The following is a 27,552-nucleotide window of genomic DNA, read 5'->3' on the forward strand; positions in this document are numbered from 1 at the left end:
TCACCTGAGATTATAGAAATTGCTTCCCTCAAGTCATGTTTGCTTTTCTTTGGTCATAAAATATGCAATAGCACCATCCTGTGGTTCTTTTCTTTTCAGACTATGGGGAAGCTAAGAATGTAAAACTTCAGGAAAATTTAACATTGCTTAAGGCAGGGCTGCCAAACTCGCAACCTCACGTGACATGTCGCAACATATCACGACTTTTAGTGCCATTGCCAGCAATGGGGTGGGCACGGTTTCGCTATGATGCATCTGGCTGCAGGCCGGCAGTTTGACACCCTTGGTTTAAGATTAAACAATTCTTCCAGTTCAAAAAACACAATGAAATGGGAAAAAATTGCAATAAATCTAGTTAAAAATAAACAAGTTGAAAAGGTTACAACACATCTAGTTATAAATAAGTATCTTGAAAATGTGGAGATATTGGGCATATGCTGGCTTGCTATAATGACTACAGATAGTCCTCGACCTACGACCACAAATGAGCCCAACATTTCCACTGCTAAGCAAGGCAGTTGCTGAGTGAGTTTTGCTCCATTTTACGACCTTTTTGCCACAATTGTTAAATGAATCACGTGGTCATTAAGTGAATCTATCTTTTCCTATTGACTTTGTTTGTCGGAAGCCAGCTAGGAAGGTTACAAATGGTGATCACGTGACCCTGGGACAGTCCAGCCTTGGTAAATAAATGCTAGTTGCCAAGCGCCTGAATTTTGATCGTGTAACTGTTAGGGGATGCTACAAGGTTGTAAATGTGAAAACCAATCATAAGCCACTTTTTTCAGAGCTGTTGCAAATTTCAACAGTCAATAAATAAATGGTTGTAAGTTGAGGACTTCCTGTCTTGGTTTTTGGAATGAAGGTCAAGAGGGATATTGTCACATCCCCAAATCCTTATTGTTTTCCCTACATATATGCTCTTGTTTGGGGGCCTGCCATTCTGCTGGGGGGAGGGGGGACTTTGCTTTTGCTTGGGATAACTTTCGCTTTCTACCTTTCCTCTTCCGCCTCTTTCCACTTGAGAAAGGAATTTGTCTCCCTTATCAGGGAGACGGTTGCAGAGAAACGAAACTGGAGAAGACCTTGAGATGCGTGCCAACTGTGCCAGTTATCCATACATTGTACCACCTATGGATTGGCTGGATTTCAAATGGACACTATGACTCTGGTGGGGGGGGGGAGAGGAGGAATATTGCTGGTTTAACTATACCATTTTAGCGGGGTTTTCCCCAGATCTTGCCTTGACTTCCCTACTGTCACTAACCCCTAATAAAAGTTTCCTTTTGAGACAATGCCTGTTTCAAGAGTTCTGCTTTCTTGGGTGGTTAGCTGAGGTGGGTCCTTACAGATACTCCAAATCTTGGGTCCTTGTGCAAATTTCTATGATTTCCCAATATAACTGTACAACATTTCAGATTCAAAGGGAAAATTCTGGCTGCACACGAAGTCCCAGTCTCCAATTGCTTCAACCAAACATATTTTTCCCAAGATTGCACTGGAGCTGTGGAGGGCAGGGATCAGAAAAGAAGGGAAGCAAAAATGTTCTCTTTGAGTCTGAAGAACTGCAAAGCCTCAACTTCTAAATTGTGTGTGTGTGTATATATCTGTCCTCTAGTCAATGTTGAACAATGTTGAGTGCCTGGATAAGGCAAGAAAAAACAAATGCACAGGTACAGAATAGGTGGTACCTGGCTCAACAGTAACTGTGAGAGGAATCTTAGTGGACTACCACTTAAATATGAGCCAGCAGTGTTGCTGTAGCTACAATAAAAGGCAACATAACCCTAGGCTGCATCAACAGAGGGACAATATTACAATCATGTAAAGTGTTAGTACTGCTTTATACTGCTTTACTGAGACCATACCTGGAATGTTGCATCCAATTTTGGTCACTGCAATATAAAAAAGATATAGAGATTCTAGAAAGTGTACAGAGAAGAGCAACAAAGATGATTAGAGGGTTAGAGGCTAAAATATACGATGAACTGGGTATATCTAGTACAGTGGTTCTCAACCTGTGGGTCGGGACCCCATTTGGGGTCGAACGACCATTTCACGGGGGTCGCCAAACCACGCTGTCCACCATTTTTTTCCCTTTTCCCCAGCCGTCCTACTCCCTCTTATTGGTGGCCACACCCACTTGGGGGTCACCACAACATGGGGAACTGTATTATGGGGTCACGGCATTAGAAAGGTTGAGAACCACTGATCTAGTGTCTAACAAAGGACTAAGGGTAACATGATAGCAGCCTTCCAATATTTGAGGGGTTGCCTCAAGGAAGAGGGAGGCAAGCTATTCTCCAAAGCACCTGATGGCAAGACAAGAAGTAATGGATGGAAACTTACCAAAGAGAGATTCAGTCTCAAACTAAAAAGAAATTTCCTGACAGTGAGAACAATTAATCAGTGTAACGGTTGCCTTCAGAAATTGTAGGGGCACTAACACTGGAGATTTTAAAGAAGAGATTGGACAGCCATTTGTCTGGAATGATATAGGGTCTCCTGCCCGAGCAGAGGCTTGGACTAGAGGACCTCCAAGGTCCCTCCCAATTCTGTTATTCTGTCAAGGCCTACAGTTTTCCTGACAAGATTTTGGAAATAGTTTTTCCTTACTTGCTTCCTAGGGCTAAGAGAGAATGGATTGGTCCAAGGTCATCCAAACTGAAATGGAATTAGATCTCAGGGTTTCTTTTATGTATTTGTAAGGTGACCAACTTTTTTACAATGAAAAGGAGGACACAAATAAATTGAAGAAAAAAATATCGTAAATAAAAGAAACATTTTATTCATTGCAACAATAATACAGACAACTTGCATATGCAAAGTTTGCCAGACGGGTGTTTTGGCGCGCTCAGCAACAATTCCTATTGGCTTTCAAAAGCCAATAGTGGAAGTAGCACAGCTCATGCAAAAGTTGAAAAAAAAAACATCAAAAAAAGGTGCCGGAATGCCATTTTGAGCATTCTATGAGGGAAAAAAAGCCCATATCGAAAAGGAGGACATGTAGGAGGACACTTTTCGAGGGAGGACAGAACTTACAAAAGGAGGACTGTGCTCCCTAAGGTGACAGTTGGTCACCTTAGTATTTGGTTCTCAGGCATTAGACAAAGACACATGATGAACAAGCAATCTCTTTATTGATCTTCTCCTTACAACCAAGCAAGGGCCAAAAGGCACGCAGGCCTTTTATAGAGTCCTGAACCCGGACAGTGTCAGCCAATAAGAAGCTGGCTGTTTTCACGCCTTGCCCATGCACGCAAGGCTGGCGACATCCAGTCTGGTCCCGGGCAGCTTTTGGTCTGCCCTGGACTGTTTGCAACATTTCTGAGCCTGCTGTATACTTCAACAGGCTCAGGACACAACAGTTTCTAAACTGAGGATGTACAAAAGTTTGGTCATCCTGAGTGTTTCCAACTGAAAACAACATACATAGTTTAGTCAGACTTCCATTTGGTGCACACCCCAAAAGATATTGGTTTTATTCTCTATTCAGAACAAACACCAAACATTTCAGTGTTGTTTCAAGTGTTAGAACCATCCCAAGCGCTGAGATTGGCATGTTCTTTTGCGTCACGTGTTGCAATGTTACTGCTGCTTTCTTGGTGAATATTTGGGTACCTACTTAAGGCAACCCCTCAGAATTCCAGTTTGTTTGCTTAATTAGCTAAATGTTAGTTTAAAATCTATGAGGCTTCCATCCAGATCACTGCAAAAAGTCTCTAAGTCTTCTAACCCCTTCTGTGGAACTTTCACAGGAAGCCAAGGACAAGGCACCAGTATAATAAAATTTATTGCAGATACAATTAGCTGCAATAATAACACAGATCAAAGAAGGTTTACACAATCTTAAGGATCTCATTAGAGAGTGACTTTAGTGCAGTTGTTAAGGGACCAGGCTAGGAACTGGGAGTTTTAGCCCCACTTTGGGTGTAACTAGTTGGGTGACCTTGGACCAATCACTTTCTCTCAGCCCTAGGAAGGAGACAATGGCACTTCTGAAAAATCTTGTGAAGAAAACTGCAGGGACTTGTCTAGGCCAGGTGTAGCAACCTTGGCTCTTTTATGACTCGTGGACTTCAACTCCCAGAATTCCTGAGCCATGCTCAGGAACTCTGGGAGTTGAAGTCCACAAGTTATAAAAGGGCCAAGGTTGCCAATCCCTGGTCTAGGCAGTCTCTGAAAGAATCAGATACAACTGAAGGGATGTCATTTTCTTTATGTGTGCATCCTGAAGCTTTAAGTCCCATTTTTCTTTCTCTTCACCTGTGTCAGACTAGTCGCCATTCTTTTATGATGGAACTTGAAAATTGTTTCAAAACAGCCTTCTTTTCAGACATCGTGCTCATCAGCTTACAGCTAATAATATATTTCTCTTCTGCCTCAAAGTTATGTGCTAGGTTATTGGGAGAATGAATTCAGGTATTGTCTATATACTGACATGAAGCTACTCCTATAGTGACTAATGGAACTTCCATCCTTCTAGAGCCAAACCCAAGGTGTTGCTTTACACAAAGCAGAAGATGAAGTTCAACAAATAAAGTGTTGTCTTTTAAATGTGATCTAAGTGCTTGGCTGAGCTTCAGGACACTTTTTTTTTTTTTTAAATGAAGATCTACACTTGTTTGGTTGCTTTCATTGTTTGGAAAGGCTATTTTTTTTATCCCACCTTTATTTGTTCTATATATCAGGGGTCCCCAACTCCCGGTCTGTGGACTGGCAGCGGTGTGCGGCATGCCAGAAACCGGGCTGCGCAAACAAGCGAAGCCCCATCCGTGGGATGAGGCAGCAATGAAACCATACCCCCTCAGGTCCATAGAAAAAGGTCTCTCCGCAGAACCTGTCCCTGGTGCCTAAAAGGTTGGGGGCTGCTGCTATAAATATCTCAAGGTGGCAAACATGATCTAATAATCCTTTTTCTTCCTATTTTATCCACAACAATCCTGTGAGGTTGTTAGGCTGAGTGTCAAGATTGAATCGCTATGAGATCTGCTAACATTTATTGCTAATCAACTTGCCATAAAAAGGGGGGGAGAGGTAGAAAGCACAGGAAGCGGCATTCCAAGAATCCATCTACGGACCATGAGAGCCTGCAGGAATGTCAAGGTCACCAACGCAAGTACTTGATGGGAAAGCGGACCATTCCCATAACAAGCCAGAGTTCTATGATTGGACAGTGGGAGCACCCAGAGGGTGGGGACAGCCTTTAATTAAGCATATTTCCACACGGGAAAAACCCGAGCTGGATTTGCTTCTTCAGTTCCGAGATGTGTATTCAATAAAGCTTATCTTTTATGGCACTTCAAAGCCTTGAAGATTCCTCAATTTGAGTTCGCTAGTTGGACAGTTGACACTGAGACTTTAAAGAACTCCTCCCCTTGGCAAGTTTTTAATCTGGTAAAGTAGCAGTTTGTCATTATGAACTACCACCCATGTTTTTAAAGCTTTGGGATAAAAAATAAGAGGGACGATGCCTTGAGTTCTGGTTGCTTTCTATTGCTGTGAAACATTTTGTTGTTCTGTGAAGTAAAGGCCAGCCAAAATGGAATATGCCAGATCTCAGGGCAGAGAGGAATCATGCACTGTCCTGCAGTAAATAGGATGGGGGAAAAGATCTGTTCTCTAACAAGAGTGAAAAGCTAAGGCAACTCACAACAGCCTCAGATATTGTCAATGGTAAAATACGTTGACAACTTTATCCCTCAACTTCTAGAGAATTATAGCTTTAACATCTCTATCTTTTTATGAACATAATTCTCTGCAAAGGACCTATCAGGGAGATTCCATTTATTTCTTCCTATTCATTAGAAAAGACCTATGTACACCCTCATGAGCAAGTTTGTGCTCATGCTAAGCACTTCATGCTAAGCACATGCATGATGTCATGTACAATGTAGGTATGTCAATGGGCAACCTACTGAGCATTGTATTGAAGTGATTAGTGAGACAACATGGAGGTATCATTAATCTTTAAAACTTGTAACATTCAAATAGCAGAGATGGTTTTATTTATAAAGATAATTTTTATTTTTCATGTAGACAGACAAATATTTAAGTATTTACAAATATATACATTTCTAGGCATCTTTACCCAGTAATGAAGATGAAATGGGCCAGGACACTACGTTTCAGCAGCTATCAAGACACATGTGGTTATAAAAACTAATCCTATTTACATGTTTAATGTTTTGTTCAGATGAAATTCAATTTTAATAAAAATTTGGCATTGCAAATACATTAAATATGATTTGCTTATTAGATTATATTGTAAAAACTCTGAAAGGCTTTTTATAAGGCATGAAGTTAGAGGCCATAAAACAAGCAACTTTTAAAAACAAATGCTACCTTTACTGCCCCCAACTTAATAAAAATCCACTGTTATTGTACTTGTTAAGTCAAGGTTGCCATGTACAATTCTCATGTAAACCTAGAAGTAGTTTAAAAATTTGGCTGAACATCCTTCTAAAAAGGGGAGAGGAAGACATCTGAAAAAACAAAAAAACTTTAAAATTGATTTTTAAAAAAATCACTGCATTTTTTTAAATTAGACAACCACAACTTTCACATTCACTCCTCTTTTGAACCTACAAGCAAAATATGATACTCTAGCTAGAATTTGCATCGGGGAAATTATAGTCTCCGTAAATTCTGTTTGCTTTTTTTGCTACAAGGAAGAGGTCCGAGTCTGAAAGTCGTTTTTACAGGTTTTCCAATGATGCAATCCTTGGCAGTATGGTAGCTGCACAAACACTTTGTGCAAAAGTCAAAACCACAGCTTTCTCGGACACACGTTGCCCTTTGCAGATGGGAATCGTATTTTGCAGGGGAACCACAGCGATGGCAAACTTTCAAACTTTCAGTATTTTTCAAAGTCTTTGCAACCTAAAACAAAAACAAAACAAAACCATAATCCAGCATGTATTTTGAAGGTGTTTTTTTTTAAACCACTTTCCTAGAATAACTATATGGAACACATTTAGGAACAGTCTAAGAAATAGGCTCACAATATATTCTTTCCTTGTTTAGTGATCAATCTGTTTGTGACTTTCTCAATAGGTAAAATGATTCCTAACAAACGTGTGACTGAGAAAAAGAGATGCTGTAAAGATCACTTGTTGTTGTTGTTGTTAATTGCGAAGTCGTGTCCGACCCGTCGCGACCCCATGGACAATGTTCCTCCAGGTCTTCCTGTCCTCTACCATCTTCTGGAGTCCATTTAAATTCACACCTACTGCTTCAGTGACTCTATCCAGCCATCTCATTCTCTGTCGTCCCCTTCTTCTATTGCCCTCAATCTTTCCCAGCATTAGGCTCTTCTCCAGTGAATCCTTCCTTCTCATTAGGTGGCCAAAGTACTTGAGTTTCAACTTCAGGATCTGGCCTTCTAAAGAGCAGTCGGGGTTGATCTCTTCTAGGACTGACCGGTTTGAACGCCTTGCAGTCCAAGGGACTCGCAGGAGTCTTCTCCAGCACCATAGTTCAAAGGCCTCAATTCTTTTGCACTCAGCCTTTCTTATGGTCCAACTTTCACAGCCATACATTGCAACTGGGAAAACCATGGCCTGGACTATACGCACTTTTGTTGGCAGGGTGATGTCTCTGCTTTTTAGAATGCTGTTTAGATTTGCCATAGCTTTCCTCCCCAGGAGCAAGCGTCTTTTAATTTCTTGGCTGCAGTCCCCATCTGAGGTGATCTTGGAGCCCAGAAAAATAAAATCTGTCACTACCTCCATTTCTTCCCCATCTATTTGCCAGGAATTGAGAGGGCCGGATGCCATGATTTTGGTTTTCTTAATGTTGAGTTTCAAGCCAACTTTTGCACTCTCCTTCTTCACCCGCATCAAGAGGCTCTTTAGTTCCTCTTCACTTTCTGCCATTAGAGTGGTATCATCTGCATATCTTAGGTTGTTGATATTTCTCCCGGCAATCTTAATTCCAACTTTTGATTCATCTAGCCCTGCCTTTCTCATGATGTGCTCTGCATATAAGTTAAATAGGCAGGGTGACAGTATACTGGTTGTTGCCATCTCATCCAGATGAGGTTCTCTTGTACAATGCCTCGTGCCCGATTTATTTTTCCCATTCCAGGACAGATTGCCTACACGGGCTTCCTGAGTTGCTTTTCTCTGTAGCACAGCACTTTCTTATAAAGCTCTAACTTCAAGTTAATAAACTCAGTTCTGTGATCTTAAATTAAATAAGTCTCTAGCCAGCTAGCACTGCTGCTTCAAACTGACCAGAGCATAATTGGTTTCAAACTGAAAGCTTCTGTTGTCAGGCATATGAAATTTGGCTGTAAATATTGCAATGGTAAATACCCAACTGAGCCCTGGAGGTGTAGTAATTAAAAATGCAGTATTGCAGGCAAAACTCTGCCCACATTCTGAGTTCAACCCTGTCAGAGCTGGATTGACTCAGCCTTCCATCTTTCCGAGGATGGTAAAATGAGGACCCAGATTGTTGATGACAGTACGCAATAATGCTTCTACATTGTAAACCGCTCAGAGTATGCTGTAAAGCAGGGGTCCCCAACCCCTGGCATGCCAGCAACCGGTTCACACAAACAAGCAAAGCCCCATCTGCAGGATGCAAGCAGCACAAAAAAAACATGCCCTATCTGGTCCATGGAAAAAAACCTCTCTCCACGTAACCGGTCCCTGGTGCCCAAAAGGTTGGGGACCTCTGCTGTAAAGCACTACTGGGGGGGGGGGGGAGGAATATAAGTCTAAATGCTATTGCTATTGATTGGGAAATGATTTTTTATTAGTCTTATTTGGTAGCCATGGTAGTCCCTAAAAATGGAGTATTGTATCAATAAATTACCATTGTAAAATGTAAATTATTATTTATTAAATGTATACGCTGCTAGACTCTCATTGACTCAGGGCAATTTACAAATGATGAAAAACATTAATATTAAGAATTGGTGCAACTTCTTGCCCATGTTGCTAATGATTTGATTGAATCATTCAAACTAAGTTCATCACTTTTAATTACATGTTAATCAGTGGATATCAAAGGTTCGCAAACTTTGCGATAAACTCCTTTCTTGTCCAGAGGCAAATTTTTCTCCTGCCTTTGAGTTTGCTTGTGCTCCAAAAGATTCTGCAGCTCAGTCTGAGAATCTTAATAAGTGGTTTACTTTACTTTCAGTATATTAAATCAAGATTAAAGCATTTGTAGATTACCTCAGAAAATTGTGAATGGCGGCTGAAAGAAGAGCTCTGATTACTCTGGGTGTTTGCTTTCATTCGGGATGTTTTTTTAGAAAAGTTAATTTGTGTGGGTGCTACTTTCTGAATATAAGTTAATGGTTCACGATGGAGAGCATACTCCCTTGTATCAGACTGTTTGGCAGCTACTGTGTTGCTATTCTGTGGAGAAAAGAAATTTTGATTAAACAATTAATAAATCATTAAAAATGATTTGCTTCAGTCTGAAAATACAATAATTCATTACTATACTGTACATACATTACTATACTTGTACATTTTCATCTCTTCATATACCGTACAGTAAAAATAAGCCTTTCATAAATGACTGGGGAATTAAACATTTAACTAATATTTTTTTCCTTACAATCCCCAATTTATAATAATAATAAAGTTGGAAGGGACCTTGGAAGTCATTGAGTCCAACCCCCTACTCAGGCAGGAAACCCTATACCATTTCAGACAAATGGCTGTCCAGTCTCTTCTTAAAAGCTTCCAGTGTTGGAGCATTCACCTCTTCTGGAGGCAGGTTGTTCCACTGGTTAATTGTTCTGTCAGGAAGTTTCTCCTTAGTTCTAGGTTGCTTCTCTCCTTGATTAGTTTCCATCTATTGCTTCTTGTCCTGCCTTCAGGCGCTTTGGGGAATAGCTTGACTCCCTCTTCTCTGTGGCAGCCCCTGAGATATTGGAACACTACTATCATGTCCCCCCTCGTCCTTCTCTCTGTTAAACTAGACATACCCAATTCCAGCAACCGTTTCTTATATGTTTTAGCCTCCAGTCCCCTAATCATCTTTGTTGCGCTTCTCTGTATTCTTTCTAGAGTCTCAGCATCTTTTTTACATCGTGGTGACCAAAACTGGGTGCAGTATTCCAAGTCTGGCCTTACCAAGGCATTGTAAAGTGTATTAATACTTCACATGATCTTGATTCTATCCCTGTTAATGCAGCCCAGCACTGTGTTAGCTTTTTTGGCAGCTGCAGCACACTGCTGGCTCATATTTAAGTGATTGTCCACTAGGATTCTGAGATCCCTCACAGTTACTACTATTGAGCAACGTACCCCCTATACTATACCTGTACATTTGTTTTTTCTTGCCTAAATGTAGAACCTCACTTTTTTCACCATTGAATTTCATTTTGTTATATAGCGCCCAGTGTTCAAGTCTGTCCAGGTCTTAAGCCTGTCTTTTGAAGTGTTGGCTATTCCTACCAGCTTGATGTCGTCCGCAACTTTGATGAGTTCCCCATCTATCCCCTCGTCCAAATCATTGATTCCCTCTGGAGAAGTCTGTTTTCTGTTTGTCATAAAATTAACCTATTTTACAGAATTTAAAGTGGTTTATTTTTACCTTTTTACCCAAAGCTAATCACTCGATCTCAAACCAGTCAATTTGGGACAACCTGTTACGTGACATACTGTTTTTTATATTATTTGAACCACTTTACTGTTTACAAACAGAAACTGAAATTTTAAACCCCTACATCTGGGGGTTGTGATAGAGAAACACTAGACTTACCAAACTGAGTTTTAGTGCTTTGTTATACATCTGGAAAGCCCACTTGTCACTAAGAAGAATTTTCTTCCACGTAGTGCTAACTTTGGCCATGCTGTTGTGGAAAGAAAACCCATGGTTAAAATCAGAGAGCAGTCTTATTACTTAACAGAAACCATAGAAACTTTCAATACACATATAATAGAAATATAAACTTTTTTTTAAAGTCCTGTTTACTGTTTTCAGTGGACTTGGCTCCCTAAAGGTATAAAAAGTATCAACTAGAGCAATGTAAACACTGGAAAACACCCTATCCTTTTCTGAAATGGTCTCCATTTCATTAAAAATGTAGAAAATGTTTCATTGCTTAACCTTTAGGAATAAATTTTCTTTTGTCCCAACAATGACTTTGTGAGTTATATCTAAAGCACATCCTAGTATATTAGCAAAGGTCAGCATTTTCTTCAGTATTTTTTCAGCACTAACTCTAAACTAGAAAAAATGCTTAATTATTTTTTACATGAGCATACAGCCAATGATGTAAGGTATATGCAAACCTGGTTCCATTTATGAAACACATTTTTGAATATAGCTTCATTCTCCCGGTGAAATATTTTCACATGATGAAAAGTAGCATTTTGCCCAGGAAAACATATCATGGGCTTTAAGAAAGTCTTTAAATTTAGTACACTATAACTTAACCTATATTTATTTTGCCAAGGGAAAACACAACATTGCGAACTTACTTTATCAAGTCTGTATCGTTAAGATGTATTAAAATGTTTGCTAACAGATGTCTGAATTTCCCATGAAATAATTCTCCAAGAATATCTAGCTTATCTAATCCCATTTTTTTGCCAATCAGATTCACAAATTCCATTTTCCTTGAAGCTATTTTATCTAAGACAAGAGCCCACGACTTTGGATTCCGTTTGCTAGTTTTTTTCAAAGTTGAGCAGACAAGTTCTTCAAAATGGAGGACTGGTAGTAAATTTTTTCTTGGACTGAAACTATGATTTGGTATATTGTTGATATTCCCTGCTAATAGCACACTGTCATCATTATCATTGGGTTTGTGCTCAATACCCAATAAAGAGGAGTATCCACTGTCTTCGTTTTCATTGTCAATTTCACTGGCACTCTCAATATGTCTCCATACTTGTTGGTTTTCTTTATTGTGCATAAGCTTTTTTCCACTTTTGAGATTGAAACTCTTGGAACTTCCATGATGCGGGTCACCATAGAAGAGCTTTTCTTTGGTACACTCTTTGCAATTTTCATTGTAACTCTCAGGGCAAGGCTCTTCTGATGTTGCTTCTGTTCCAGTTAGTTTTAATAGTGAAGATTCATAGTAAACATGGCTATAATTAAAATCACGTTTCATTTTCAGTGGTTAGGGTAGCTTTTCAAATGTTCCCTGAAATTAAGATATATATATGTGTTAGTCCAAATCATTATATTAAACTAGAGAATGGTTGAAAGCACAGATTAAAAAAAAACAAAATCAACAAATTCTTGCCTTTGTTTTGATAATTCCTGATTATTTTGTTGGCAATTGTACATAGTTCTAAAAGCCCTGTGGAAATGTGGTATTCTATAGAAAGGGTTAAAACATTTACAAAATACAAGTGGCAGTGCATCTGACTTCAGACAAAAGAAAATACTGTTTTATTCTGCATATATGCAACTCAGTAATATTTCCATACAGACTGATTCAACAGAATTAAAGATGGCAGTAAATATGGCATGTTTATCACAAACTGGATTAGAGAAACCTACCGTTAAGACACACATTATTGGTATACAATAACTATTAAGTAGTTAATAAATCATATCTACTTAAGGATTGTGAGTTTTTCTGGCCATTCTGTAGCAGTGGTTTTCCTGCATTGTCAAGGTGTTAGCAAATCACATCTACTTAAGGACTCAGAATTTGGTCAGCCATTTTTCAAACTCTGTAACAGTGGTTTTCCTGTATGGGCAAGATTGAATTAATAGTCTTTGATCTACTTTTTTAATCAGAACACATAGCACTAGCTTTGTCTAACCTTTTCCAGATGTTCTTGTGCAGTAAATTTGTTTGAGTAAAGGTTAATAGAAACTTTCTTTTACCCACAAAAACTCGAAAGTAAGTAGGAAGCTAGCAATGTAATTTAGAAGTAGTAGATAGCTTTTTCCATATAGCTTGATTAGGCAGACTCCAACTAGGCATGAATAACTCTCATTCACATATTTTTTCTCCCTTCTGTTCCCAGTGTTGTGTAGATTTGGAAGTTACATAAAGGATGAGTGGAGGGAGCAAAAATGACCTTACCCCAATCTGCTAATGGACGCCATTCCAGAAGTATTTAATAGGTTCTACATTTAGGATATTATTACCACTCAGGCACTATCCAGAATAGTGAATTTGAAAAAGGATCAATTGCAGGTATTATTTGTGGATAGTATAATGCAGTTCTAACCTAATTATACTGTCTTCATATATTTGAGGCAATGAAGTCTATCAGTTTGAGAACCATTTTTGAAAACGCCAAGGTGCAGTTCTTACAAAAAAGGTATCATGTCTTATTGATCAATGTGGATGAGAAGAATACCCAGATTTTTATAAGCTCAAGGAGTTAAAAGAAAACTGGGGAACCATAAAGATAGTTTCAAAGATATTATTTTATTATTGAGATTATTGGTAAGGGAACCAAGAAGGACATATATATCATACATATATGTATATATGTATGTATGTATGTATATTATTAAAAATACTAAAAACAAAAAGGTGATTCCTGGGTAAATTCATGTTGACTAGCATAAAATGCACGAACACCAGGAAATTTATAAAACTATAAAAGTTTTAATGAGATAAAATACCAAGCTTTCGCTGGCTACTGCCAGCATCGTCAGGGTAACTTCCAGTCGATGGGGGAAGCTATTTATGGATATGGTGCTCTTTGCGCCCGGCTCCTAGACCTCGTCACAGGTCCCAGCCAATCCACCTGTGTTTTGGTCGTAATTTCCATATTGCTAGCCATTGTTTCCTTGCTTGTATCCATACCACCACCCTTTCTTCCCTCATGTGGCTGTGAGCTAAGGAAACCCCTTAGTTTCATATAATCAAACGTACGTTGTACATATGTACAAGATGTACAACGTACGTTTGATCATATGAAACTAAGGGGTTTCCTTAGCTCACAGCCACATGAGGAGGGGAGAAAGGGTGGTGGTATAGATACAAGCAAGGAAACAACGGCTAGCAATACGGAAATTACGACCAAAACACAGGTGGATTGGCTGGGACCTGTGATGAGGTTTAGGAGCCAGGCGCAAAGAGCGCCATATCCATAAATAGCTTCCCCCATCGACTGGAAGTTACCCTGACTCAACATATATATATATTTATATATATATATATACACACACACACACATATACACATATACATATATATATACATACATATATCTATATATAGGGAGGGGGCTCACAAATAGGCAGAAATTGTCCACATCAGAGAGGGTTGATGTGGCCTTTCAGGGCCATATATATATATATATATATATATATATATATATATATATATATATATATATATATATATATATATATATATATATATATATGGCACATCAACCTTCTCTTTTTACTTGGCCTGCTGGATTACTCCAGCTTATTTCTTTCTCCCAAAATTTAAAGCTGCCAGCTTGACAGAAAGGATCCCTTTAAAAGGCACAAGGCAAACGGGAGCGCGGGAGTTCTGCCTGTGCTAATTTCTTTCTCGGGTTTTTTAAAATGCACGTTTTTTCATTTCTTTAGTGCTAAATCAAGGTCGGGAGCTCAGTGACCGCAGAAGCCACGCAACTGCCCTTGCCATCCAATCTGGTTTACTGGCGGGCTCCAGCAAAAAGCGAGGGAGCTCTGAACCCGCCCGCGCTCTTTAGAAATGGAGTCCGCCGGGCGCACTAACTACGCGAGGCGGCCTCCAAGAAGATTTGGGGAGAGAAAAGGGAATCGTCCCCCCCTCCACAAAGGGACACACGTTTTCCAAGACTGCATTTTTGGAAAAGTAGCCAATTGAAGATTGTGTAGGGGAAATGATCGCCCCCAGAATCTTCTACCCGTACAGTAGACTAAGGACATGCTGGGGAGCGATGCAGGTTTTCCTACAGGCATCCCGGCCACGACGCGGGAAGAAACCGATGGGCTTTTTTCCGCTGGCGAGACTTTCTGCCGACGTCAGTTTCTCAATCCTTGGGGGGGGGGGGGGCTTTGCACCGTTGCAGTCCCGCATTCGCGCCTTTCCTCCCCCTCCCCCAGAACTGAATACCCCTTATGCCTTAGCCCATTCATTCGAATATCCTGGGGATCGGAGCCTCGGTTTATCAGCAATCAGCTTAGGGCCGCATCATGAAGAGGACCATGGTTTTCCCGCAAAATAGTCTCCACCAAGCCCCGGTACCTGAAGTGGCTGGTTTTCTAGCTGGTAAGCGCTGCCTCCTTTCGCGCTTTCTTTTTCAAAGTCAGTCTCTGGGTGGAATCCCTTTTCCGGGCACTTTTAAAAGGTTTAAATCTGGTATCCAAAACCCGAAGAGCCAATTAGGAGGAGCTCTACCAAGCCGGTAGCCAATCAATAAGAAGCAAGTGGCGGCGGCCAATGCCTGCTCGCGAGGTGTGCCTTGCCGTTGAAGGGACTCTTCCCTCCCCCCTCCCATTCTGCCCGCCAGCTCTCAGCCCCAGCCAAGGGATTTAAAGAGTGAACGCGCACGCGCCCAGGGAAGGGTGGAGAAAAGAGACCGGCTAGCGCGCGCTCCTGCAGTCTCTTGCGGGCCGGCGGGGGGATGGACGGGTTAGTTGTGCCAGAGCGCGGGAGATGCTGTGGGGCCTATCCTGGAGCGCGGCAAGGCTCGCGCTCTCTCTTGTTCGTGACATTCTATTGGACGTGGCCCTTTGGACGTCTCGTGCCCATCCCCCGGGTTCCTGCCCGCTGAGGCGACGAGCGCGGGGACAGGATGTGTAGCTACAGGGCGCGAAGAGGAGAGACCCAGTAGCCGGATTAAGGCGCCGATTCCATCTCGCTTCCGTCCTGCTCCTTTTACTGCAGGGTTTGCGGTCGTAAGGGAAACTCGTTTATTCGGGCCGCCGCGATGCTTGTAGCATGTTTTCTAAAGTAACTCAACTTGGATGGAAGTTGGTGCTTTTTTATTTGATAAGATGGAGCTATTGCCTATTCCGAATAGCACCTGATTTGGAAATTATTCCCTATAATATTCGAGGACACCGTCCTATATCTCTTACGCTAAACATCCAAGAAAATTAATGATGCTTTTTATTTCAGTGCATCAGTAGGCAAGCTATGGCCATCCATATACACTGCATTGACCTCTTATTAATTATGCTGTATGGGACCGATTAAAAGTTCCTCGACACACACACCCCCCCCAACTTTCCCCGGAATGACTTTGCCTTACCTTACTGCTTGAGCCTTGCCTGTTATTTGGGGAACCATACTTTTCTCATTAAATTATGTAGGCTCTATGTGACTTTGGAATGGTGCACCTATTTTCCCCAATTATTTACATCCCTCAAAGTAAAGACATTTGTCAGAAATGGAAAGATTAGCTTGCCCTTCCATATGTAAAAAGCTTCAGAATAGGATTTCGGCTAGTACTGCTGTATTTTGTTCCCTTTGTTTATATATATTTTAAAATCCAAGGCTATTTATTTAAAAAGTCCATATAGACTACATCTGATATTTAGGGGAAAAAAAATCCTATCACATTTAGTAAAGTTTACTATAAACTTCAGTTTTTCACTAAAATCTCTTTAGAGATGACCTGGCATATTATCATTAAACACTAGAATCAGATGAATTAAAGGCATATATTTCAGATGACAACATAGCATACACTTTCCCAATAAAACAAATATAAAATCAAGAGGTTTAGGTGGAAGGAAAAGGGGCTTATAATCAAACTTATTTTCATACCATCAAAGTGAATATTCTCCAGAAGGTGTACATAACTATCTTGTACAAGAAATTATTATTTTGTTTTTAAAAACCTAAATAATACATCTATTCCGTTCTTTTATCTATAAAGATAACACTACTATTAAAAGTAGCATGCAAGGAGTATGACCAAGGATAGGTGCCCTTCAGAGATATTTATCCAAATGGCTTCAGTTATTGAATCTGGAAGAGGGATAACATTTGGAATTCTTTAAGCAACTTCTGAAACCATCAATTGTGGCAGAATACTGGATGGGAAGAAATTCTGGTATTTTACTTAGCTGTCAAGAAACACTGAAGTATGGTATTCTGCACTAACGCTAGAACAGTGTTTCCCAAACTTGACAATTTTAAGGCATGTGGACTTCAACTCCCAGAATTCCACAGCCAGCAACGCTGGCTGTGGAATTCTGGGAGTTGAAGTCCACATGCCTTAAAATTGTCAAGTTTGGGAAACACTGCGCTAGAACTAAGCGTGTAGCTCTATTCTTTCCAGGATAAGTTCCGGAACTGGACATCTATTTGTATTGTATCAAACTCTGTATTGTGTTTAAAATCTATGTGTATATAATAATCAGATTTCTTCCTTGGACAGCCCATTCTCATTATCAAATATTAAGAATTAAAATCTGAACTTTTACTTTTGCATCATTTACCTGTCTTTCTGTTACATGCTTTTAGACTGTTTGGAATAAAACCATATATTCCCTGTGATATGTCTTACGTAAGAAATTTGGGAACTTTTTCAGTCCTGGGATGCGACCACTTTTCATATTACTTGTTCCTTCAATTTTCAAACTGAAGACTAATGCATATGTAAAGGGATACAATTCCCTTTAGTTTTGGTGGTTTAGTTCTACAGATAAATATCTAATGGGAGAGAATTGCTGGAAAAAGGAGTGTTTTCATCTTTTACAACTACATTGTCATGTTTATTTTTCGTAAAAAACAGGAGACAAAATAAGACAATATATAGAAGCGTAGGTGAGAACCTGAATTTGTCTCTGAATAAAGGTTGCATAGTCAAGGAAATTTTTCTATGTATTAGTATTTAGAAAAATCTGATTCTTAAAGACAACTCTCAATAAAATTTATTTCAAATAAAAGTTGTTATAAAATATAAATAAATTCCTTATTATTTACACATCCCTTCTTAACACAGATAATTGCTTTGACATGCCTTTTACAAGTTTATATGATTACCGGTACCTAAATGGAAAAGAAAAACTTAACAGCAAACTCCTCTGATGATGTTACTTAGTTTGGGGTAAGGAAACCTCTGCAAACAAACAAACAAACTCAAGAGAGCATTTTAGAAAGCTTTCCTCTAAAATGGAAAAGGAATTCGGGAATTCTTTTTTTCCTCAAAAATTTGGAAAAATGTTGCTGTTATTCAGGAACAGACTTTTAAAAGGTAAAAGAAAAGAAAGCCGCTAGGTCAATAAGTCTTAGATTCTCCCATCTTTTGTTGCAATGCTGACAAAAGCTATTGTACGTAAGATAAGGAACCCCACCTACAATTATTAGCAAAGAGTAAATCCTTAATTAAAGGGAATAATTTCAATCAGGCTGACTGAGTGCAGCTTTAGAACATCAATAGATGCTAATTTTATTTGGAAAATCCCAAACATCTTGCAAAACTAAAAAAACAATAGAATAAAGAAAAATATTCATTTTAGCTTTTACATAGAAATTACATTTTCTTATATTGAGAAATGTTGATTTATCAGTCCCTATTTAAAGAACTTCAGATGTAACAGACTAAATTTGAAAGTGGACAAAAGTAATGTTTAAACTATGTCTGATGTACCTAAACTAGTCTGGATAATTCATTTATATCCATCAATTTCCACCATTGTCATTTATGTACTGATGCAACATTGCAAATGACATAATTATATCAAGACCTGGTTATTTTCCATCAAGCACAAGTGGGTATGCTGTGTTTGAAAATGTTAATTTGGCAGACAAGGTTTGTGTTCATTTTTGTACCATTTTGATACTATGTTTAGTTTACTATTTTTGAAAGATAGATTTGGAGCTTGCTGGTGTTTGTGACTGTTATTTGCCCAGAGCCATTTAGAATGGGTTTGCTAAAAATATAACTAAATACATGAACACTTCTGTTGACTGAGAGTGAGCACTTGAAAACCAGCATATTCTCAGTTTTCCAATTTTTCACCATTGTCTATTCAAGTATAGAAGGAATAATAACTCAATTTTTAGAATATGGCTTCTTGGTTGTATTAGTGATTTGGGTCATTGTTTCTTGGCTGGCTGCATTTTTAATTTTTATAATGTTCATTATTGTTTTCTATTTTAATTCTGTTCACCAGAATTATAGTCGACAGTTACTCATTGAGATAGGCAACTGTATAAATTAAATACATGTATTTAACAGTTTCTATCTGAAGCATTAATGCTTTTTTTACAACAGCAGTATGCTTTCATGCCACTCAAGAGTCACCAGAAGTTGGGCAGCATATAAATTTAATATACACATAAAAATCCTCCAAAAACCAATTAGAAAACATGCCAGCTTAGCCATTTAGTTTCAGCATGCTTTTACCCTTGCCATACCCACTTCCTTTTGTTGCACCAGCTGCCAGTATGCTTCTGGATGCAATTCAAAGTGCTACTTATCACCTATAAAGCCCTACATGGCATGGGGCCTGGTTATTTGAGGGACTGCCTGTTTCCTATGGTTTCTGTCCAGTAAGAGCCAACAAGTGGGGATGCTCCAGGTCCCTTTGATCAGTGTTATTTTTCAGGACCCGGGAAGCATGTTGTGGCACCTGTCCTGTGGAATGATGTCCCCTTAAGCTATGGACAGCTCGTATCATGATGGCATTTAGGAAGGCTTTAAATACCTGGCTATTGTCCCAGGGCATGGGTAAGGTGCATTCAACCTTATTAGAGATAATCAATATATGTTGTTTGGGTGTTGAGCAGTACCAAAATAAATTGACATACAGTATATATGGGATTGTAAATCAATTCTGTGCAAACAAACAGATATGCAGCGAATTAATTTGGAAAGCACTTTCATACCTATGGTCTAGGATGTGATGAAGATCATTTTGGTCTGCTTGCATCATTTTCTGAAATAACTTCCATTAACGTTTCATATTCGCTGTATTTTCTTAATGACTGTATCATTTCATCTAACAGTTCTTCCCCCAGCATGAATCTTTCGATGTGATGTACTGTCTTGCCTATTCTATGGTCAGTAACCCGATCTTGGGGAAAATTGTAAGTTCTGATTTTCTCTGATCTTTCTTTAGTTCCAATCTAAACGGGGAAAAAAATAATCAGTAATAGTTTAGTATTTAGGAAATGTTCCCAATCCAACAAAATGTTAGTGTGTGTGTGTGTGTGTATCCATGAAAAGAATAATTCATGAATATACAGTCAATATAAACAAAAAGCACACAGAAGATAAATACATTGTTCTGAAGAGCTTCCAGTCTAAATTGCTCAAGAAAAGGGCAGGAAATTTGGAGAAGAGTTAGTGAACTTTTGTTACATTTACTCATAAAAGGCAATTATTGTTAGAGGTATGCATAATACCTCTTTTACATATCTCCCTTTAAATATGCTTTTTCTCAGTAGGAAGAAATTTCGAATAAAGTGGATAGGAGAAGAGAAGTAAAGAAATAGAGATTAAACAGTTTAAATAATTAACCTATCCCAAATTCCCTCAAAATGTCTTGAGGTACAATTTTCATGATTAGCCAGCTAGTAGGCTAGAAATTTTGAAAGAAAGACCAATATATGGAGGGCACCAATTTGGGAGAACGCTGTTCTGCACAAGTACTCCTTCCTTCCTTCCTTCCTTCCTTCCTTCCTTCCTTCCTTCCTTCCTTCCTTCCTTCCTTCCTTCCTTCCTTTTCTTTCTCTTTCCTTCCTTTCCTCCCTCCCTTCCACCAATGCTAATTAACATTTCAGGGTTCACTGTGCATCACTTGTGTTTCAACCACATCTATCTAAATTACAATCCATGTCTTTTCAATATGAGCTGATTTAGCCAACACCACAAAATATAGCCAACACCACAACAAAGCAGTCTGCGGATGTCTGCTTTTCAGATCGTGCTCACTGACCCTCTCTATGACCAGGTACAGCAAATAAATTATGGATAGTATTATCAATTATTTCTTTATGATGTTACCAAATCAGTTTCTCTGGCCAGTTCTGGTTTTTCTCTGTAACTGAAGCTTGAGTGAAACTGTGTGCATCAGTGCACTGCTGATTTGCCTTCAGGTATTGTCAGGTGCAAGGAAGCAGAATGACACCATGAGCTGATCCGAGATTCATTGCTACTTGCCTATTTAGAAGAATCTCACTAGACTAACTGCACTCTCTTGAGAACAACCAGATAAGCACTTCGGGGGGGGGGGTATTTTTTTGGGGGGGGGAGTCAAGATTCCATTGCTTCCTCTTCTGCAAGGACTCCAAGCTAGTCAGTTTTTTAACTCCATCTCCCACCTCAGCTGCAAATTCAACTATAGTTATTACAGCAGAACATCCTTAGATCTGAAAAACAGTGCAGTATATTTTACCTGAATCTTTCTGGCAGTATGTATCTTTGCTGTTTGTTCTTCAAGTTTGATGCTATATAATTTAGCATGAAGAAGCTCCATAGCTTTTTCTTTATTTCTAATTTGAGATCTTTCTTGTTGACATTCAGATACTATACCTACAACAAAGGAAATGTAGAAGTTAGGCCTCCCCAAAATGTGAAGTATGTCAAGAACAAAAATGTTATTTTGTATGTTAAGTTATAACAAGTAAAAAAGACTACTTTGCAATTTTTAGTTAAATGATACAACTGAATTATTATACTATTTTTTTAAAAAAATTAAGAACAGGATGCCAGGATTTGGAAATAAATAGCCTACTGAAGCTGTAGCAAAATCAGAACAGGCATTGACTAGGATGACAAATTTTATTATATATTTTTATATATGTGCTATATATTCTACCAGAAGCCAAGGATCTTTTCTATGGCTTTTTGTAAGTTTGAATGCAGTGGAAGATATAATCTATGATACGTTGTTAGTTCTAAGAAAATGAATACAGTATTATAGGTACAAGTAAAGAGAAAATTGGAAAGAGCTTGTTGATGGAAGGCTGCAAATAAAAGTCTGTCTGCCTTATAAACGAGAGAGAGAGAGAGAGAATATACACACACATTCCTGCATAAAGATGTATTGGACTGCACTGTTAGAAATGTACAATTTCATTTTACATAGCATATGTATAGTGTGTATTCAAATTAGCACTCTCTAATGTTATATATTATCTCATCCTTTCCAAAGCAAGAATATTTTTCATAGATTTTTTTGTCTCTATTATTCCCCAAACTTAACTGGAACACTGAAACAGACTCCAGGCCATGTCCTTCCACATCTTCAGAACAAGTATTCACCAGAGCTTATCTTGGTTGGTTAGATCTTATGTTATAGTAATGAAATGTCCTATATCCAATAACTTCATCACTCCAAATGGTAGACAACATTGATGGCTAAGAAGTGTGTATCGTGTTACTGAGCATCATATAAAACATGACAGCATATTTCAAAACAACAACAAGGAACTCATTTGAAAGTCCTGATCTAATACCTGAGGGAATATGGACAATCCGCACAGCACTATCAGTAGTATTCACATGCTGGCCACCAGCTCCACTGGCTCTTTTAGCCTCAATACATAAGTCTTTAGGATTAATTGTCAGAGTTATCTGGAACAGGAAAGAAACACTTTACTCATTCTCTAACAACAATTTACAAATTGTCCCAAACTCAACAAACTTTATAAATTATTTATGCTGTAAGACTGGTGACTTTATTAATGCTAATTTAGTCTTCACGTTCTAAATAAGTAGGGAAAAAAGTGTAATTGAATGGAATCCTCTTATCTGAATGCAGAATGATTGGGCCAAATACTTATAGTAACCACATACCTCACTCGGCTGTGGTAATATTGCTACAGTCATTGTGCTGGTATGAATGCGGCCTTGCTTCTCAGTCTTTGGCACGCGCTGAACACGATGTACTCCTCCTTCAAACTTCAATTGTCCATATACTTCAAGGCCTTTTATACTGGCAGATGCATGTCTTAAACCACCTTATTTAAAAAAAAAAACAAAAAAAAAACAGTAAAAGCAATCGCAAAAGTATGTCTCCAGAAAAAAAGGTTATTTAAAAGCATTATTCAGAAGCACAAAAGAGTGTCTGTCTGTCTACCTATCGTGTGTGTTCATGAGTGTCTGTTGTTGAGCTATGATCTACCCAGTTGCAGTTTATTCAAGGTCTATATTTTACACTGGTGAGCAGGGCATGCAGATGTAGGCATTCATGGAGAAAGAATAGTTGTACTTTCATGTAGATCATGGATGCCATTTACATGTCTCCCATTTTCCTGCCTTCCCACATATACAATGCCCTTATGTAGTAAACCGAGAAACCAAGTAAGAAAAACAGGAGTCATCTACACCACACAATGTAAAGACAATGACAGTCACTACACAGAACAGACAGGTGAAGATGAACTGTTAACTCCTTAACCTCACAACTCATGGATGGACTCAACCAGAGTTTGAGAAGCTGTTTATATTTTAGGTACACAAATTCAAAATTGCTTGAGAATTCCTGCCAGAATCAGCCATCAATAGACAGATAGATAAATCTTACCAACCAGCAGCCAATACCCAGATTAAAACAGCACCAGATAAGCAGTCAATTAAGAAACAACACCCTAATCAAAACAAAAAAAATGGAAGCCACAATTCCACCAAGACTGGCAGGGCAAGCTAATTTATATAAATAGTCGGCAAACTGCACTCTTTGCACTGATTATTTTACCTGACCTGGCAATGAAAAGACATAATAGGGACATCCCATGCTAAAATTTTCTGTGGGTGACACATTTAGATAACATTGTCTCTTTTGTTCTTTTACCATACCAAACTAGGAAATCTAGTTTTTATTTCCCATTTCTTCAAAACTATGAAAGTATACCAGCTTGGAATTTAGCCATAACCTTAAGCTAATTTCATAATCTTTATATTATCATTAATCTCCATAAGCCAGGCAATTATTCCCAGCTGATAGATGGAGAATTGAGAAAAAAATATGATTTGCATCAAAGATGACATTTATATTGAAACATCCTAAATCAGTGCAGAAAAAAGCAATATAATTAAAATATAAAAACTTGATTAAAAGAACAAAAAACATTGAGTAATAAAGAACATATCCAATTAATCCTTTTTTTCAGTAAATAATTCTGCTTAGCCTTGTTAAAGCTCCTTTTTATGGAATATTAATAAAATATATTTCTACCTTAATATAAACTGCTCACATAATACACAGATTAGAAAATGAACAAGTCCTAGTATATTATGATGAACTGATTAAAATGTCACCCCAGTTTAAAGACAAAACATTGATGTACTAGCATTGATAACATTGATGTTATTACATCAGGAATAATTGCCATTTATCAGCAATCAATAAAGGTTAGCAGAAAGATAGCTGAATAATTAAACATGGCAAATGGTAGGGGCTCATTCATTGATGAAGAGGAGAAATACAAGCACTGTTCTCCCAAGCCTTGTGGTAGGGTGCATTTGGATTTGCTATTTTGTTTATTTTCCTTATGTATTTTTATTTATTCTGTTGTGCTTATATTGTGAGTTACCAGGAGAAAGGCAACATCAAATTAAAATATATGCCACTGCATGACATACCTCTAGCACTCATTCTTAAGTGAGTGTCTTGAGTATCTTTAGAGATACTCTTTGTTGTTGTTGTTAATTGCGAAGTTGTGTCCGACCCATCGCGACCCCATGGACAATGTTCCTCCAGGTCTTCCTGTCCTCTACCATCTTCTGGAGTCCATTTAAGTTCACACCTACTGCTTCAGTGACTCCATCCAGCCATCTCATTCTCTGTCGTCCCTTCTTCTATTGCCCTCAATCTTTCCCAGCATTAGGCCCTTCTCCAGTGAGTCCTTCCTTCTCATTAGGTGGCCAAAGTATTTGAGTTTCAACTTCAGGATCTGGCCTTCTAAAGAGTAGTCGGGGTTGATCTCTTCTAGGACTGACCGGTTTGAACGCCTTGCAGTCCAAGGGACTCGTAGGAGTCTTCTCCAGCACCATAGTTCAAAGGCCTCAATTCTTTGGCGCTCAAAGTGTCTCTAAAACAACTGCACTGAAATAACCCCCCCCCCCGAAAGAATACTGAACATAGGAATCTTCATTCTCTGTTTCACACTATAGAGTTAAGGAATTTCTTTTGTTAATCCAAGACAACTTGCTGATAATACTGGAAATACATGCCAGAATTTCAAAAGATTACTTGCCTATAACACTGGAAGCATATGTCAGAATATCAAAAGTCCAATTTTTATATGCCGCATACTGTTCATACATATCAAACATCTCAGCAGTGAACAACATTGCTTCCAGCCCTCCAACTCCAGCAGTCACCTCTATGACAAGATCATTTTTGTCAGTTTTCTCTGAAGGAATCAAAAGTGATACTATCTGAAATACATAAAAAATGCCTTTTTTTATTTAAGTAAAATTTCCCTCAGCAAGGAATGCTTCCTGGAGTGGGCTGAAATAAAAAAAAGTACCAGTACCTATATTTTAAAAATTATGTAATATATTACAAACGTTCAATACTTTTTCCCTAAATCCAATGGATACACCTGCAGTACAGTTGCTTAGTGTTAGTTGATGAATTGATTTAGATCAGCCAAGTATACATGAGTTTCAATATCAAATAGCTCCCAACTCATTGAAACTGTAGCCTGGTAATAAAATATCTTCAAGAAACCAACTAAGCTCAGAAAGCATCAAGAACTCAACAGTTCACTCCTAACCTGCACATATTCTCTTCTATTCATAACAAAAAAAATATTGCAGATTCGTGGGATTCTCCCCTGAAATTAAATCCTGAAAATAACCGAAATTAGCAGTATGTGGGGGGGGGGGGAACATGAAATGAAGTGGGGCAGCAGAGAAAGACGGCAAAATAATAACATTTGACAATCTCTTTATCAAGTTACTCTTGAATTTAAATATCATACTTCAATGAGTAATGTACCTGATGTCTCAATTCTTCTATCTCTTCCTGACAGGAAATAACTTCCTTTTCTGCAAGCTTCCGCAAATCTTCGTTTTCATCTAGAATAAGACAGCACACAAGTATCATAATACTATTAATCTTTTCTCTCTGGCTCACAATTCCTTTCCGCTTTCTTGGTTATTTAGTATTTCTAACTCTTCTCCCGTCCAGATATCAACCACAAGTATAGAAGGTATAGCTAGTCCTCGACTCATTTAGTGACAGTTCAAAGTTACAATGGCATTGAAAAAGGTGACTTAGGACCATTTTTCACCCTTAAGCATCCCCATGGTCATGTGATCAAAATTTGGAGGCTTGGCAACTGGCATGTATTTATGACAATTGCTGTGCACCAAGATCATGTGATCGCTTTTGCAACCTTCTGACAAAGTCAATGAGGAAGCTAGATTCACTTAACCACGTTATTAACTTAACAACTACAGTGATTCACTTAGCAACTCTGTCAAGAAAGGTCATAAAATGGGGCAAAACTCTCTTAACAACTCTTTTTTGCTTAGTAATGAAATTTTGGACTCAACTGCAGTCTTAAGTCAAAGATTACCTGTAATGGACTAGAACTTAATTCAGAAACCTGTCTCAGATTTTTATTCTAAAAATTTAGAATAAACCAGACCAGATTATCTGATTAATGTTTATTCACAGGTTTAGAGTTCCACTTATTGCACTTTTTTCTCTAAATTGCTGATAAAGCAGCATAACAATTCAATGTTTTTAACCGTTTGGAACTAGGGCACTAAATAGCCAGGAGCAGGGTAGCTAGAAATCACTACATAATAAAATACAAATCTTGAGTTTCATAGGAACGTTCATCTTTATTGAATGGTCAAACAGAATTTAGGGGTTAGCGCTTTATTACATTATCATGCATTATAGCTACATAAAGAAAAAAAATCATCATCCAGCCCCTGCAGTGAAAGAATATGGAAACCAGGTTAGGGACAGGTGCTCAGGGAGAAAATCTTTTTATGTGGGGACTGAATCGACACCAACTTGATAGCACATGAATAATCAACACTGAGTGGACTTGAAAAGTATTAAGCCCAGCACTTTACACGCGTCCCTGCAAGGTGGGCTGGGTTGGGCTGGCTGCTGTCACCTAGCGCGCACGGTCCTGTTCCAATTCGCCATCAGGCGACAGTCCGTCAGGTGGAGACGTCTCACCTTCTCGCGCCAAGCGCTCCGTCTCACGCAGCTCCTCTTCCTTGTCTCTCAAGAGGCGAATCCGCGCTGCCAATGCCGAGCGGAAGCCGCCAAGTTGCTCATCTGCCCGGGAATGCTGGTCCAGGAAGCGCTGAAGCGCCGGTCTCGCGAACAACTCGCGCAAGTCCGGCTGGCTGCTGAGCCAGCGTCGCGACAGCTCTTGCCCGCGGCATCGCGAACGGGCGGCGGACAACCAGGGAAAAGAAACGACGAACTTCCGCCAGGCCGGCAGACTGCGGCCGAAGCACCACCACATGCCGGGGTCAACTCAGCGCCGAGATTCCGCTTCCGATCTCTAGAGCAATGCCTTCCGGAAGTGGCCGTTCTTTCCTCCGCGCTCTCTGATAAATGCCAACAAATGCAAAATAGATAAGGGCGAGAGTTAGTTCAGGTTCTAGTTCGTGTTTCTATGCGGGGCATTTTCATATCACAAAAGAGGGAGCATTTGCCCCTTGTTAAGATGATGATTTGCTCGCTTGTGAGCATGGT

The 27,552-nt window shown here is 39.0% G+C and overlaps 2 protein-coding genes across 3 annotated transcripts; both read right to left on the bottom strand.

The window, feature by feature from the left end:
- Window positions 1-6,003: 6,003 nt before the first annotated feature.
- Window positions 6,004-19,891, bottom strand: FBXO5 (F-box protein 5). Of its 2 annotated transcripts, none has more exons than XM_039358279.1 (5): window positions 19,757-19,891; window positions 11,454-12,124; window positions 10,732-10,822; window positions 9,189-9,374; window positions 6,004-6,882 (listed from the first exon to the last, which is right to left on the bottom strand). In XM_039358279.1, exons 2-5 carry the CDS (start codon window positions 12,089-12,091, stop codon window positions 6,631-6,633), a joined length of 1,167 nt encoding a protein of 388 aa, XP_039214213.1. In that variant the 5' UTR covers window positions 12,092-12,124; window positions 19,757-19,891; the 3' UTR covers window positions 6,004-6,630. The 2 variants fall into 2 exon arrangements, with proteins under 2 accessions (XP_039214213.1, XP_039214214.1); XM_039358280.1 differs by lacking the exon at window positions 19,757-19,891 and adding an exon at window positions 15,158-17,030.
- MTRF1L (mitochondrial translation release factor 1 like) lies at window positions 17,616-27,363 on the bottom strand. Its single transcript, XM_039358278.1, has 7 exons — window positions 27,025-27,363; window positions 25,822-25,901; window positions 25,073-25,256; window positions 22,671-22,834; window positions 22,331-22,448; window positions 21,268-21,404; window positions 17,616-19,996 (listed from the first exon to the last, which is right to left on the bottom strand). The coding sequence occupies exons 1-7, from the start codon at window positions 27,317-27,319 to the stop codon at window positions 19,781-19,783; spliced, it is 1,194 nt and encodes a 397-aa protein (XP_039214212.1). The 5' UTR covers window positions 27,320-27,363; the 3' UTR covers window positions 17,616-19,780.
- Window positions 27,364-27,552: the final 189 nt, after the last annotated feature.

Source organism: Crotalus tigris, unplaced genomic scaffold (assembly GCF_016545835.1).
Source record: "Crotalus tigris isolate CLP2741 ecotype Arizona unplaced genomic scaffold, ASM1654583v1 scf7180000019007.31208882:3723066, whole genome shotgun sequence".
Taxonomy (NCBI): Eukaryota; Metazoa; Chordata; class Lepidosauria; order Squamata; family Viperidae; genus Crotalus; species Crotalus tigris.